The 17,362-nt window shown below is 39.1% G+C and overlaps 1 protein-coding gene across 2 annotated transcripts in view; it reads right to left on the bottom strand.

Moving 5' to 3' along the window:
• Positions 1-17,362, bottom strand: part of LOC121651197 (plexin-A1-like) — a 262,523-nt gene that overhangs the window by 96,053 nt on the left and 149,108 nt on the right. For both annotated transcript variants that reach the window (XM_042003180.1, XM_042003181.1), the window contains exon 9: positions 16,375-16,489. In XM_042003180.1, the coding sequence (XP_041859114.1) occupies positions 16,375-16,489 (115 nt within the window). The remainder of the gene's footprint in view (positions 1-16,374; positions 16,490-17,362) is intronic.

Raw genomic sequence — 17,362 nt, 5'->3', positions numbered from 1 at the left:
AGTGAAATGATTAATAATTTTCAGTAGACTAGACTTTGGGCTGAGTTGAGAATATATACTCTAGTTTTAAAATGCCAATGTTTGTTCAGTTAGAATACCACCAGTAGTTACTTAACAAAAACACCTTAAAGCTTTTGATGCACTAGTTTATTTCCCAACAGATAAGTTTTAGATAAGTTTTCCTACTTCAAATTCTTTTTATTGCCTTTATACAACTTCTTCATACACCCCCTCTGATATCTTCCTTCTCCTAGTCCCCACCTGGCCTGTGGTTTATTTAACCATGATGATGCCCAGACTCATGACCTCCAGCTATCTGGGACGCCCTGCTGCATTTTCATATTGACTTTTCTTCTCCTCCACAACCTCCCTTCCCTAACTCGCCTCTCTTTTCCCCTTCCACCCTCCACTCTGTTATCCTCATCCTTCACTCTCCACTGGCTCCTGGGAGATGTCTTTTGGGGTAAAATACTTGGAACATTGAGCAGGCCATCCAAACAGAGGCCAGTGAGACAGAGAGGAAAAAATAATAAGTGTGCATTACACACATCAGGGTTGTTTATAAAACTGCTTCGAGGACATGTTTGTAAAAGAGAGCAGAAGCAAGTTTATTTTAGGAGGAGGACAGAAGAAAATGAAACGTATTTAATCCATATTTATGTCTGACACACTCACGGTCCTCATATATTTTATTTACTTTCTCCAAATCACTTCTAATTGCTTTTCATCAGAATTGGTGGACTTCAGATCTACAATGGTGTACAAGATGAGGCCAGATTTCCGATTGGCTGCTGGCTGTCACCAATGAGGCCACCTCACTAAGGCGCAGACAACCTTCGAGTATGATGGATGAGGTAGTTGGTGTGTTTGTCTACGTGTGCGAGTGTTGGTGGGGGTCACCACAGTGTGAAGGGTCCCAACGGATTAACGTCACAGCCCAATGAACCATTTCAGAAAGAAGGGGGCGAGACCCCATCGACCGGTTCTCTTCCACACACTCACGCACAAACATATACACACAAACACACAGAAAAGACCTGATATGATGACCACATGTCCCAGGAGAGAAAGAGTCATCTGTTCAGCAATGTCTCAGTTTTAGACACTAATATAGTTATACCCTTAGAGAATAAATCTAACAGAAAGTAACACAGTCGCATGCCAGGTGTGCAGCGGATTGTGCCGAATCCCAGTTCAGTGTACACAGACAATTCCTACGGCTGTAAACACACAGATCTTCTCAAACACTAGTCTTACTACTCCTTTCACTCTTTTCATTAATAACTTTTTATTCATTTTTATATGTCTGACTTTTATAAGCCCACAGCAAATAAAGATGGGCAAAACAATGAGAATTTTTTGCTGCATAAATCACAGTAACATCCCATTTCAGTTGTACTCTCAGGGTAGTACAATATCCCTGCAGGCTGCCTGTACACTGAATTCCTTTATGTAAAACCCCAGAAAGGAGGTCGAACAAAGGCCAGACATAAACTGAAATCTATCAACACTGCAGCTATATAGCAACACTCTTGAGGGCCTTGATACTCTCGAATAATCATGTTTAAAATGTGGATTGTATGCACCTCATATACTACTGTATCTGGTTTACATGAGTGTAAGCAATATTGTTTTTCCCTGTCAGCAAAGCTAACTAGATCTATTTCTCTTGTACAGAGAGGGTTCAAATTCTAACATGCATGCTGTATAAATATAAACCCAGGAACATAAGTAAAGTAATTTCAAGAACCTTAAAGATTTCGGAAAACTTTTGGCCCAGATGCTTGGATTAAATAAAAAAAAGTAAAATAGTACCACTGCTAGGACCACAGATGACTGTCCTATGAGGGTAAAATCAAAGTTTTAAGAATACTTCTTGGGCAACATTTCATGGTAATGTGATGTGGTAAAGTGTAATAAACTTCACAATATTGCTTTGTGATTTTTATACTATTTCCCCCAAAATAAAACAAAACAATCTAATTGTCATTTAAGCCCATTGCACTCTTGAAAGATAAAGGACAAAGACTCTATTGGAGGACATTTTCTACATTTTTGGTTATCTCTATGAAGATGCAGTGTTTCTCAATGTAGGTTCACAGACCCACTACCCCACATGTTCCTACTACAACACACCTGATTCAGCTTAATGAGCTTTTTCCCCAGCCTGTTAATGAGCCATTTATTTCATTCAGGTGGGTTAAAGTAGGGTTACCTCTAAATTATGCGGGCCAGTGGGTCCTAAGGACCAGCACTGAGAAACACAGATATAGACTCTAGATCAGTGGTCTTCAAACTTTTTGAGCCACGACCCCCAAGATTAGATACACTGGTATTCGTGACCCCCATCCCTATACATCGACTTAGCGATTTAAAGTGTGATGTGTCAGATGGGTTGTTTTGCAGCCAACCTTTAAATGTAAAGCTGGGAAACTGTCAGAATCTTCATAAATATGGAGGATAAACTGGTTTTTGGTGGTTTACCGCTGTGAAAAGGCACCAAAATCAGCTTCTTCCACAGAGATGTCAGATTCAGATTTTTAATATGGCATGTGCACTAACTTTGTTGTTTATGCATTATTGTGTGAAAAAATTAATGTGCTAATTTCAAAGATTTCTCTCTTCATTAATGGTTCATTTTGACAGCCCTGATAAAAAAAATCCCATATTAATTTGATAAATGTGGGCTATATATTCTTTTTAATTATCTAGCAACCCCCTGAAAATATCTTGAAACCCTCAGTTTGAAAACCACCGCTCTAGATTCTTGATTCTATAACCAAGAGAAAGCAAAAATTTCATACTGGAAGTTAATTTAAATTTTTAGTCTAAGTAGAATTGTCTAATTAAGTTTAAGCCAAATGCCGGTAAATACTAAGGAGGACAAAAAAGTAAGTGTAATGAATGGGTAAAATTCATAAAATTATGGTCAAATAGGCTCACAAAACAGGAAGTCTTGGTCTGAATATTTGTTAACTGGATTACTGGTTATCTACTGGCAGCACAGAAATTTAGACCCTGGCTGCTGCTCTAGGCTACATCAGCAGATGTTTGCCAAGTTGAATGAATGAAAACTTTATTGTCACTGCGACAAGTGCAACAAAATTTTTTCCAGTTCAAACCTGCCCTGCAATGGACTGGATCACCAGTCCATCGCAGGGCCAACACAGAGAGGGACAGACAACCATTCACACACACACTCACTCCTATGGAGAATTTAGAGTGACCAACTAACCTAACAAGATGTCTTTGGATGATATATATATCTATATATATCTATATATAGATATATATAGATATCATCTACCCAGGGGAGATGGGAGGTTAGGTGAGTGAAGAGTTTTATGTATATCTCAAGCTTGGGTCCTCTACAAGAGTCCTGGGAGCTTGAGGGTCCTGCACAGTATATTAGCTGTTCCGAGGACTGTGCTTTCCTGGATGGAGATGTCTGATGCTTCTCCAGGTATGTGTATGTGTTGGTACCACTTCTCCAGTGTGGGGGACATGGCCCCCAGTGCTCCGATGACCACTGGTACTACTGTTGCCTTCACCTTCCACGCTTTCTTTAACTCTTCCTTGAGTCCTTGGTATTTCTCCAGTTTTGCATGTTCCTTTTTCCTGATATTTCCATCATTGGGGATAGCTACATCGATCACTACGGATTTCCTTTGCTGCTTATCCATGATCACTATGTCCGGTTAGTTGGCCACCACCATTTTGTCAGTCTCTATTTGGAAGTCCCACAGGATCTTAGCCCTCTCATTCTCCACCACCTTGGGAGGTGTTTCCCATTGTGACTTAGGGGGTCTCCAGTTAATATTCTGCACAGATATTTCTGTTCACTATTCCGGCTACTTGGTTATGGCGTTCCTTGTATTCTTTGCCTGCAAGTATCTTGCACCCTGATGTGAAGTGCTGGATTGTTTCAGGGGCCTCTTTGCACAGCTTGTAACTGGGGTCTCCTGCCTGGTGTAGGAGATCTGGGCCTCTATTGCTCTGGTACTTCAGGCATGCTCCTGTGCTGCCATAATTAGTGCCTCTGTGCTGTCCTTTAGTCCAGCCCTCTCTAGCCACTGGTAGGACTTGTTCATATCTACCACTTTGGCTATCTGTTGGTGGTACAGGGTTAGGGTTAGGGAGCTTAGATGTTTCATCTTGGATAGTGGCCCTGATTTTCACTAGACCTCAGCCTCCCTCTGTGTGGTTAGTGTGAGCCTCTGGACACTGGATTTGGGGTGAAACCCTCCATGCATGGTGAACAGCTTCCATGTTTTAACATCTGTGGTTTGAACTTCCTCCTTTGGCCAGCTTATTACCCCAGAAGGGTGTCTGATCATAGGCAGGGTATAGCTGTTAATTGCCCAGATCTTGTTCTTGCCACTGAGCTGACATCTCAGGACTTGCCTTACTTGTTGCAGATATTTGGCTGTGGCAGCGTTCATTGTGGCTTCTTCGTGGTTGCCATTTGCCTGTCTTAATACTTGTTAAAACACCTATGTTTATATTTGGGGATTTAAACATGCAAAACACAAGCAGTTAAATCTTGCATCACCGCATGCATACACATATGTACCCAGCTCTACTTAAAACACACTAACTCAATTATAACTTTCTAATCTAGCTCATGAGCAGCAGATTATCAGCATCAGATTATTTATCTTAGTACTGGGCGCTCAAAAAAAAAAAAAAAAAAAGAAAAGTTTTAAAAAAGCTGCCTTTTTAGAACAGATTAAGAAATTTGTCAAAGTTGAGACACAAAACATCAAGCTGCAGAAAATACCCTGTATCTACTTTGATCTTTACTAGACTGACTACAGAGGTCTTCATCACATGTCTCCATTAGTATAGAAGTGTCCTGTTTGCTATCTCTGATGGCCAAGTGTGATTGCATGTCTATAGGGATGCTATCAGACTTGGATGATTCAAGAGGAGGATGTAGGAGATAAGCATCAGCAAGTGGATCAATAACAGTATCTAAAAATGCACAATCTGCTTGTGAATGTGTGTGCGTGAGTGTGTGTCTGTTTCTGAGGGTGACATAATGGATACATGACAGATAACAAGAAGCTATTCAGGATGGCCCACTAAATGCAGCCCCTGCTTGCTCTCTTTCTATCTTCTTTCTTTTTTTTTCTCCCTGGAGGATCAAAATTTGATAAATTTTGTTTTATGTTAGGAGAGGAAAATGACAAAGTCCTCCTTGACATGCGGGAACTAACCAAAAACAGGCTTCCAACCTATTTTAGAACATGACCCAGTGAATAATAAGAGACTTCTGTGACCCACCTAAGAACCAGCCAACCTTTCAAGGTCAGTACAAAAATCAGTGATGAATGAACCAACTTTCTTATTAGGTACAAAGGTTCATGTCCCACATTGAGCAGTTACAGTCTCTTGGTCCCAAAAGTCCTCGGTCAGGAAAGTTTAAGGCATAATAAATACAGAAAACTTAGCAACAAAGAGACTTAAATATCTAGTATGCAAATTCACAGGGGCCAGAAAACTTTTGAAAGTAATCACTTCTCTTTGTAAAACCTGTTAAATCTTGTTTTTTTAATTTATGACTCATCCCCTCTGCTTCTTTTCAACAAGAAAACTTTTCATCTGTTCTACTGAAATGAACCAAGTTCCCCAGCGGCAGTCTCAGGTGGAAGAAGTGAAGCACCCCATCGCAGCAGACTAGAAACTTCTATTCAATAAAAGGCCCTTTGAACTGTGTTGGAAGCCTTTTGGAGTGTCCACCCACTCTTTGCAGCCTTTTACTGCAGGGAATATGGAGGGAGATGGTTCGAAGCAGTAAAGTTAAAGGCTGCATGCTGTTATGTACTGTGGTGCTTTTCTTCTACTGAATATATGAATAAAAGCAACAGCTTGACTTACTTTCAAATTAATCATAAGAATTTTCTGATTTACTTTTGAAAACTTGCAAAGTTGTACAGTCCTTGTCATGTTTAATAGGATTAATTTCTTCCCTCTTATTTAATTTTGAAAGGTAAAAATGGTGTGACAGCTGGAGGGCCAATGCTCAGAAGAGCCCCCCCCCCCTTCCATCCATCCCCTACACAAAGCTTAGTGGCTGAAGTCACCAGTGATATTGCAAATGCTGATTTAACCACATTTATATGACAGCTTTAGTAATTAACAATGTGGAGTTTGTTACTTAAATGTAATTAATTAAAGTTACTACTCACTTCTTGCAAAAAGTAACAGAGTTAATGATGGAGTTACAGCATTATATTATATATATATATATATATATTTATATATAGTAAGTCATTCGACTCAGACCTGGGCTCACATCCCCGCCGGGGCAATTACCAACACCTTGTGTGGGTACTTAGGCAAGACCCTCTGCGCTACTGCCTATCTCATATGATGAGAGACAAGGGAACACAAGACATAACTGCTCAGACGTTGCCCGGTCAAACAAGGTCTGTGTCAGGTGCTGGGGAACCAGAGCACCCTGGCGAGAAGTGGGCTACTGGAACAACACGGAAATGGATGAGAGGCGAGAACAAGGCTCTGTAGGAATGTTTCTACTCCAGTGACCCTAGTCAGAGGGGTTACATGCAGAGAATGTGGGAAATATGGAATCTTCGAAACCCACAATCAACACTCACTGCCAAACAACTAGTAGCTCAACGTTCCAACATCCATAGACGGCAACTGCTATCACAGCTTGAGATTGATGAGATACAATACAAATGCTACAGCAAGGGGGAGCCAGGACGCCAGGTCAGGGGGGAGTTAACAACAACTCCCCATCCCGAGACAATGGGTACAGAGCCTCAATAAGCGCAATCACTCTAAGCGAGGCAGCGACGGACCTAAGAGACAAGATCATGGCAAAAATGAACATCAGGCAACCCCGACGCCAATTACAGAGGCTGAGTGGAGCACCATCTGAAAGTCTCCTGGAAGATGTGAATGCAGCCTTGAGAACGATTCCATCACTGAAACCAATGAGCTGATCTACACCTCAGCAGTGATCCTTGAGGTGCTTGGTTATCAACCAAAGAGCAACCATAAAGATATATATCCACCATGGAAGAGGAGGTCGGAGGCTAAAATCAAGGCAGCTCGGAGAGAAGTGAGCCAATTATCAGAGCTCCAGGAAGGTGCAATGAAAAAACAGGTACCCAGGAGGTACAGCCAGATGCCCATACCTGAAGCACTAGAAACTGCCAAACAACAACTTCAAGCCTTGGCCACCCGCCTAAAGAGGTTCACAAGAGAAATTGAAGCAAGGCGAATAAACCGGCTGTTCTTGACTGAACCAGCTAAAGTGCACTCTCAGTGGCAGGGTAATAACAACAGGGTGGACCTGCCAAGGCTGGAGACTGAACAATACTGGAAAAGCATATATATATATATATGTGTATATATATATACATATATATAGATAGATAGATAGATAGATAGATAGATAGATAGATAGATAGATAGATAGATAGATAGATAGATAGATAGATAGATAGATAGATAGATAGATAGATAGATAGATAGATAGATAGATAGATGTTATTTTTATTGCAATAGTAACGGTAACAGTGTTGTAACAATAGAAATAGTAATTAGTTAGATTACCTGTTACTGAAATAAGTAACAACATTTATTTCAATGCCATCACTCCCATCACTGGTTATTAGTTGCATTGTAAGTATTTACTGTATCACAAAATGCATGAAAACCTGCAAGTAATCACTAAATATATCTACAAGTGGAGCTAAAATGCTCGATCGGTTGACTGAAAATTACTTGACCTTTACAGTTTGATTTCAGTTGATAAAGTTTTTATATAATTACATCAAAATTCCATCCCTCTCATTTTCAGCAATAACTCTTGCAAAGGTTTGAATTTAGTTGATTGTCTCACTTTCATATATAGTAAAACAAATAATTATATTCACAAAATCAGGGGTGAGCAACAGAGCATCATAGTACAAACATGGTTCTCTTTGGAAACTTCCATCGATGGATTTCACTTATAGTTTCACTGTCTTTTATTTTTATTCTATTGTACAGCACTTTGGTCAGCCTTGTGGTTTTTAAAGTGCTCTATACAATTCAGTTCAATTTAGCATTATTTGTATACCACCAACTAACAACAAAGTCATCAGTGGCCCTAAAGATACAGTCCAAAATAATTATAACGCAAATTAATTAAATTCAGTGTGATCCATTAATGATCCAGTTAAATCAAATTGATTTTATAATCCATATAAATCTAATTCATAATTGTGTGCATTAAATGCCAATTAATTGAAGAAAATAAATTAAAAGCCTTAAAAAAAACCATTAGACTGATGATGGACTGAAATATTTCTGATTCAATCCCTCATTCTGAACATGCAGAATGTAGGGTGGCCTGCGTGGGGTGAGGAAAAAATTCCCTTTTAAATGGGAAGACGATCTGCTAACAAATACTGAAGTGCGGATTTAGGACTGGGATAAACTTGCTGTTAGCGTACTAGCATTCATTTGGCATGCAGGCCGCTCGTGGTGACATGAGGTAACATGTTGCGTGTTAAAACACTGACTTGAAGGCTAGAGGTGCTCATGTGAACCAAAACATAAACATGAGGTCACAATAGTGGATACTTATAAGGAGCTCCCTGCTGGACCTTGTGCACAACTACCTGCATCTCTATGATTTTTCCTCCCTGTTGCACAATGATAAACACTCATGCCTTCACAGTTGGCAACAGATTGGTAAAATGATGGCTTTTTTTATTATTATTTTAGAGTCCAAGTGCTGTGTACTGCCACTAGCACTGACCTCTAGCATCATCAATTTGACATGTACGCTTGTGTACACAGCAAGTATATCCCAGCCCTTATTGAAGTGAGGAAAGTACAACTATTCCTAAAAGGGGAACGGGTGTTAAAAAAGTGACCACACATGACATATTCAGTCCAGGACTATAATCAATGAGTGTATGAGTGCAGTGAGTGTGGCTAAGAACAATGTGGCTCTGTTGTATGGGCATGGGTTACTAGAGTCATGTATAACGTTATGAATGAAAAGCTAATAACAATACGGCAGAATAGTGTGAAATACATGTTAAACATGGATCTCAGAGCAGTAATGAAATGTCTGTTTGCTCCATGCCGTTCTTCTCATTTGAAGAAAGCTAGTTTATTTAGAACTAAATGTACATCACAATGTTTATGCTTCATGCTGGATTAAATAGGGTGAACCAATTTGATTCACTTTTAATGACTAATACAATACAAACATAATACAAACATAATTCAAAGTTTTAGACAATTAAACTTTTTCATACACAACTTTACTTTATGATGGTAAATTACATGAATGTACTTCATTTCAAGAATGTTAAAAGAATATTTTTTTTCCTAAAGCTAAATAACCTCTGGTTGCATAAAAACAAAAGACTGAGGAGAACCGATATTCTAGTTAACTGCTCTCCTTCACCTCAGTGCAACATTCAATAGTTTGATGGCCATTTAATTTACCCACTGAGACAGTGGGCAACATCAAAACTCTTTCTAAATCAATTTTCCACAAGTGATTACTTGTGTGCTTTAAGAGCAACAGTGTGATGAGGTTCATTAAGCCTTTGGCATGAGGGAGAAGTTAAGGTCAAATGAGAAAAACAACACAGGAAAGCACAGTTTGGACTGAGATTCATACTGTTCTCTGTAAATATTATGGGTTTATCATGGCCCCATTTACGATGTAAAAATGTAAAGTATGAGAAAACCAGGCTTTGAAATAAAGTAATGAATGATGGAAGCAAACAAACAAACAAAAAAAAAACCTTCTCAAGTAACAAATTTGGATATTTCCAGTTTAAGTATAACAGATAAAAGTGACTTGTCTAAGTTCTATAAACTTAAGACACAATCAAATAAATTTCAGCAGCCCGGCTTCAAGGAAAGATTAAAGGCAAAATAAGTAGCATTCTAGTGTTTCGAGTAGGTTGCCGGTTTGTGAGAGGCAAATTAGACTAAAATCTTTGTAAATGAAGATAAGCATTTCGGTTAATTTAAGCAAAATTCGGGTGCTTACCTATCGAGGAGAAACTTTGCCATCTCAGACTTCTCCACCTTATAAAAGATTCTCCAGTATTAATCCTCGTTTTATTCCGTTTTTGGTCGTTTGCTTTTTTAGCAGGATGCCGAGGCTTTTTAGGTTTTTCTGAAACTATGTCTGGTCCGCTTCTTTCACTAGCTTCCATACCTGCTGCTCTTTTGCCGACATAAAATACCAAACGCTGCCTTGTTGTTGTTAGGCAACCGTGGGGAGTCGCATATGATTGGTTAAGGAATCAGGAAGTAAGAGTAACATGGTGCACCCAAGTTATTCCGGAATGGAACTCCTATTTTGAAGGAGAAAAACTTGACAATAACGTTGCTGATGTAGGAGACAGATTGTTTATAGGGAAGCTTCCGTTTATTCCTAATTATTCAGCCATAAAAGCTGGGCCGATAACATTAAATAATGAACATGGAATTATTGAGTAGACACTACAAGACACGGGTGGTGCCACGACACTGAAATACCCTTTCATCTCCTGAGTGGTTAAACATCTCCCACATCCTCCTCCTCTTCTTCCTTTCATTGAATTGTGGTGTCCTCCCTCTCCTTCTGTTAATGTTTCTCCCTCCAACGCAGACATCTTTAATTCTTATTAATTCAACAGCTCCACTTTCCCTTCCCTTGTGTCTTTATTTCCCTTAACAACACATTTTTAACCTTCCTATTATTTTGTCTTGTTCCTCTCATACCCTCCTTTTATATTTCTTCTTTAAAGAAAATAAATCTAACTAAAAGCAACAGATTTAATCGAAACCAATTTTACTAAGCTATTTGACAAATTGGCCTTGAGCAATTTGAACAAATGAGCTGCCCAATCTGCCATCTTCCTAGCATAATAGGACAATTAAAAGGAGGATTATTACACAAACTTCTCATCCAGACCTCTGACCCTCATGTATAGAAACAACTGTTAAAATTAAAAGAGTCATATTCTCTTTTGTCTTTCTTTTGTGAAGTCTTCAATAAATATAAGCTTCAGAGACATTCCCAACTTTCAGGTTTTATCAAATGTACTATAAGTGCATATGATTTCTATTTGTTTATTTAAACAAGGCAGCTCAGTGTGGAGCTGAAGAGTCCAGGTGGGAAATTTGCAAAACAACGAAAAACAAAAAAATTTATTAAACAAAACCTGGACGTAGTAAAGAGTGATCGTAGTTAAAGAACTGGTTGCATCGTTCTTATACTAACCTTGTGCTGAGTATGGTAGTGTGGTTTTAGCAAGCTACAACTAGGCCACTGCTACACTCCTCCTCCTTATGTTTTATTGTGGATGCTCCACCTTTCGCTTCACATCTCATCTGTCTCTCTCCATTAAACACGGCAATGATCAGAGAGGCATCTTGAGATGCATCTTTAAGCTTTAATACACTTTGAATAATTAACATGTGCGCACAAACACACACACACACACACACACACATATAAATGAGCCTATCAGTGGCAAGCAGTTCCCACAGCCAGAGAGACCCAGAGGGAAAAGGGAAGCTTGCTCTGTGCCAGCGCCAGCTTCAGAGTCTCCAAGCTGGGCCACTCAGAGCTTTGTACCGGCAGCCCGAGTTCCAGCAAGCAGAAACAATGAAGAGACAGCTGTAACTCTGACACCCATAGCTGAGAGACAAAAGGAGAGGGTGTCTGGCTCCTGCTAATTGACTTGTTTAGGGAATAAGGGAGCAAGTTAACAAGAGAGCTCAACAAGCTACAGATCAAAAAATAAAAGACTGAAGATGAGCTGGTGAGATGAAGAATACATGCATAGAACTTTTATCTTATGGTTAAACCTCAATCAGATGCAACAATAAAGTTCTCTGTCTAATTGTGGGACCCCTGGACGTGTCCCATACGTCTGGCACAGTAAGCCGGGGATTGACCGAGTCCTGCAGGTTGCAAAGCGGGATGCTTGTTCAGCTTAGGATCTGGAGATTTTGTAGGCCTGGTCAATGCCTTGGCCTCCTTGTTACATTACTTAAAGCATTTCTGAGCTTTCATGCTGGGAGAGCTGGCTACCCTCAGGAGGTGTCATTTTGCAGGGTGTGTGTGTGAATGCGTCTGTATTAAGTTGGTTAAGTCAGGTGGGGTATGCTGAAGTAGCTTTATGCTAGGACCCAAGGTTTCCCTGCAGAACATTATACATAATGAGATTATTAGTGTTATTAACTTAACCTGTCAGTGGTTTCTTTTAATGTTGTGGCAGATCAGCGTATGTGTGCACCTGCATACATGCCCGTGTGTGCCACAGCAGTGTGGTGACCTGACAGGAACATATGATCATCTGACCAAATCACTCATCAAGGTGATGCATCCTCCAATTAGCTGCACAAAAGCTAACGCTGATCCACATATTTATATTCACCTTGTGTACATCTGGTGCCTAAAAGAGGCGGCTAATGATAATTAATGAGGCTGGGCTCAAAGCTGCTGCCTCCCTCCTCAGTGCAACAGCAATGTATCATGGGCCTACTGTATTTCACCAATCTTAAGGAGGTCAGGCTACCATGAAGAGGAGGAAAGACTGAAAAGACAGAAGAGAAGAGAGATGACAGGGTTGAAAGGGAGGATGAGAGTTTTTTTTGATGAAATGGGGAAAATATCTAGCATAAAGAAAAAAAAAGACAAAAAGGAAAAGGAAAGAGATCATAGAGGGAGTTGCATTTTCACAGTGAAAAGGTCAATGTCTCAGTGGTTAACTAAACTGTTTCAGTGTAAGATGTAGAACAAGCTCTGGTTCATAATAAGCACTTCTCTTGACAGATTCAGATGACTTCTCTCAGGCTGCATCTTAATGAATACACCAGGCTAAAAGAAATATCCATCTCCAAGTTACAGTTACTCACAAAACGTAAATGAATAAAATCCAAAGCACACAATAACAACACAGGTTTAAAATCAAGAACATGATAGTCTTTGTTGCTGACCCGGAAAAAAAAAACAGCTTTGAAAACAATGCCTATAATAAAAAATAACACTGCATAACAATAAAGCAATAATGGAGGTTACAATTACCCCTAAAGAAAAGCATAGTCCAGCGTTGTCCAAATCTGGTGTTCAAAGGCTACTGCCCTGCAGGTTTTAGATTCTTCCTTCTTTACACTCATCTGGATAAATGTATTGGGTCATTAACATGCTTGTGGAGAACTTGGAAGATCTATTTAATTAAAATAAGGTGTGTAAGAGTAGGGAAACATCAAAAACCTGCAGGGTAGTCGCCCTGGAAGGAGCAGATTTGGACAAAACTGCTGTAATCCATGCAGAACAGCATGTAGCTCCATGGCTTATCAGCCTCTGACACCATGCAAAGAGGTTTACACTAATAAGGAGAAGGCTGTTCAACACTGCAAAGCTATCACAGCAACAATCATTTTATCCTTTTGGCTTTTTAGGATAGATAAGCAGGCTCAGTAACCTGGTAGTAAGACCTGCCTGTTCCCCATCCATACCTGTAGACTTATTAGAAACACAACACTTTGACTCATTTTCCAATTATTCATTTAATTTTGATGCTGTTTACAAAATGTTTTTAGTAATTTACCTTAATTTACCTTACATAATCCAATAACAGCAAAAAAAGAAGGCAATATTTGGTTAACAGCAGTAAACAGCACCTTAGATGGTGACTAATAATGAAACTGTTGTTGCGTGGAGCATAAACACAAACAAGCAAAAAGGAAGAAAACTAAGGCCCTTTCTATCAAAGCTCACATCAGGGGAGTTTATTTGGCAGCTACCTTCTGGCTCTGCTGTCAATCATGCACTGCATTAATTCATTTGTGGGACATGACATATCCTGAGTGAAAAGCAACCACATGCAAAATGAATAAAAGGCTTAATTAACAAGCCAGTGAATTGCAATCAGTGAAAGAATAAGCAGGCAGTCTTCTACAGAGAAAACAAATGCAAACAATACTGGTTTTCTATTAGGTTTGAGTTTTTCTTTCTTTCTTTTTTTTTTTTTTTTTTTTTTTGCTGTTTCTTTGAATCTAAATGAAGTCATCTGAACCCACCCCTGGGCCCAGGTTTGGCCCAGTCGGCTCTACCAGCCCAATGCTGAGATTCATTGAAGCACGGCAAATTTGTTTGTCTCTGCATTTGTTTGCACTGGTATTTGTTTCTCTCATTGTTTGTGTTTATATGCCTTTTTGTTGATGGCCTTCTCAAGTGTTTCTCCAACTCTGGCAATTTTCTGCCTGGTTGCCCCTAATGTGCTTCTCAGTTTATCTGCTGTCACAACATAGCTGATTTATATATATTTACAAATCCAGGAAGTGACAGCAAAGAATTATGCTTACCTTAAAAGGCAAAAAAATTATACATTAGTGGTTATCTGTTTGTACACACAAGGAAGATAGTGCGGATTGTGGGGGTTTACCTGTGCTGCATATTCACAGTTCCTATGAATTTCATCAGATATTAAGTGAAGTCAGCCTCAAGAAATATGACAAATGCCTTTGGGAAGATAACCAGTGTAGTGTAAATTCAATCACTTTGGCAACTGACTGTTAATGACACAGGGGATAACTTTCAGTAACAGTGATGGGCAATATTGCCTCCAGCAGGGGCTAACAACTGGCAAACTGGAACAAAATCATGACCAAAAGAGATAAACGTGCGACCGAACTACTGCCGTTGGCCTAAGCAAGTGTATGCATCTTTTTAAAATGCCACGTATGCAAAGAGAAAGACGTAACATAAGAATAAATCCAAACACATGCATCCATCACTGAAGCCTGAAGCTGTCTCTTCACTGTCTGCTGTGTTAATAACAATAATCCATGCAAAGATGTGGCTGTGGCACAAGCATGAATGTGTGTGTGTGTCTATCAGAATTCAGCAAACCCCTCCTGACATTCAAAGTGTCTTGGTAACCATAGCAACATCTGCACCCAAAGGATTGTACATCAGAGGAAAAAAAGAGAAAGAACACAACAAAAACATAACTAACAAATGTGGTGTGGTTCTTAACACAAGATGGGCTTGGATGTCAGCCTGGTGTGTTTACAGAAGGGTGCAACATGTGATGACAGGGTGTGTGGAGTCAAGCATCACCCCCACCGCTTCTTAGATACACTCACATATAACTCAACCTGTATTCCTACACTTACAACGCCAATATAAACATATTTTACCTCCTTGGCATATCTTGGAGCACAACTTAAATAATCCACTGACACACATACTCAGTATACAAACATTAACAAGCACAGGACATTCCTGACACATACAAACCCAGACAGCCACATGTAAACACTCCCATACACATATCTACTTCATGCCCACCCACACTGAGTGCTGCAAGTTGGATTTTTTTTTCTTTTTTTCTGATTACACCCTTTCAACATATCAGTTCTTATCAAAAGAAAGATGGAGCGAGTGAAAAAGTGAGAGAAAAGCGGCAGTGGAGAATGAATGGTTGAGTGTATGTGCACCCATGTGGCACACGAAACGCATGTCTGTGAAAAAAATAGCAGCAAAGAAAGAAGTAAAAGGTGTGAGAGGTTAAAAAGTAAGGCAGGAAGTGTTTCTTTAAAATAAACCCCAAAAAATCCAAATTTGTGTATAATACAGACAAATGAGTGAAAATGGCTTTTTTTTTTTTTTTTTTTTTTTTTTGTTTGTTTGTTTTTTCAGCGTGAGTTTTTAAACATCCACACAAAAGCCAAGGAGAATTCGAAAAATTGATGAAGACAGAGGGTCTGTGAAACCCTGTCAGCTCATTGGTATAACAGTTTTCATGCAAATGTAACATTTGGGACGTTAGTCCACTTTCCATTTGCATACTCATTCACCCTGACTGGTTTATAAGTGAATACGTCCAATGCTGCTCAGAGTGCAACAGCTGCTGCTGGGCCACTCACAACACATTCATTCACACACTCACATACACACAGTCAGATGCTGCACAGGTCCCAGTTGCACGTTTGGCTTTACTATGCAGATATACATACTCATATGTTTGCATTTTCATTGGCCCCAACGCTCAATTCAGAACTCTACATATTCATAATAATATTTATTTGTTGAATGCCTTTTCACTATATATATATATATATATATATTCTTTGTATGTATATATGTATATAGAGGTGTGTGTATTTTTTATCTCGGGCTCTGTGAATACTGTGTATACCATGTACAGCTGTCTGTAAACTGTAAATGTCCCCAGTGAGGGATGAATAAAGGTCTATTTAATGTTGCTTTTTGTATAGCTGTGTTTTTCCATGTTTTTCTGTGAGTGTTTGTGTGAGCATGTGACATGTTTTCATCTGTGTTTATGTGTTTGCGTGTCTGCGTGTGTATGCTCAACACCTCACCTGTGAAGTGTTGACTCGGCCCTCCTGGAAGGAGCAGTCGCTGGCGTCCTGCGTGCACATGTGGCGATATTTGCACCAGTGGCAGGGGAAGTTTGCATTAACGCAGGACAGGCACCTGGAAGCAAAGAAAGAAGTTTCGGGTTAATAATTTTAGAGCTACAATATAATCATCAAGAGTCACTAATATGGGTTGTCTCTACGTGCACTGAGAGCATCTAAAAGTATTGCATTTCATGTTTTAATTAACACTCTCTGGTCCCCATATAGGTCATGCCTGCAGACTTGCATCTCCTAACATTTGCATAATAGTGTTTTTTTTTTTTTTTTTCATCAGTTGGCCCATGATTTGAATTTAGAGAGATTATAACAAATTGTATTTTTAAATAAACATGTCATGTACCAAAAATGAAGATGAAGTACACTTTTTATATATTTAAACTTATTATATAGAGTTTTTAATTATATTTTCATTATATTTTAGGTATTAAAGCTTTATATTTTGTCATTGCACCTGAGTCTGATGAACAAAGAAATTTTATTATGAAAGTTCCACAGCGTAGTTTGTCTCATGTATGGCTGAGCTGCCGCCTCTCCTCTCCGCCTGACACACACCACACAGTGGGCAGTAAAAAAGTGAACCCATGTGAAGTGATAGTTGCCAAATATCTGAAGCCCAGAACAACTACTTTTGTTCATTTAATTACAATAACAACTATTAGGAGCAGGGGGTCTTTTATTTTAGCAACTTTTCAACTAGCTTAATAACAGTTGAAAGGAAAAGTAAATGAATAATAACAAAAACAGTGACTGTTCACAATCACTGCAATTTTCATGTGTCTCTGAATGAAGAGTATTCAAACATTGTGTCCCATTTGAGAAAAAAAAATATGTTAAACATTTATATTTATCCTAATTTGTCTGAGATTATGTCCAAAATAGAGTTTTTAAATATATTTTCATTATATTTTAGGTATTAAAGTTTTACATT

Source organism: Melanotaenia boesemani, chromosome 13 (genome assembly GCF_017639745.1).
Source record: "Melanotaenia boesemani isolate fMelBoe1 chromosome 13, fMelBoe1.pri, whole genome shotgun sequence".
NCBI classification, from domain to species: domain Eukaryota; kingdom Metazoa; phylum Chordata; class Actinopteri; order Atheriniformes; family Melanotaeniidae; genus Melanotaenia; species Melanotaenia boesemani.
Note: the sequence above shows the minus strand (reverse complement) of the source record. Positions and strands in the feature narration are given on the sequence as shown.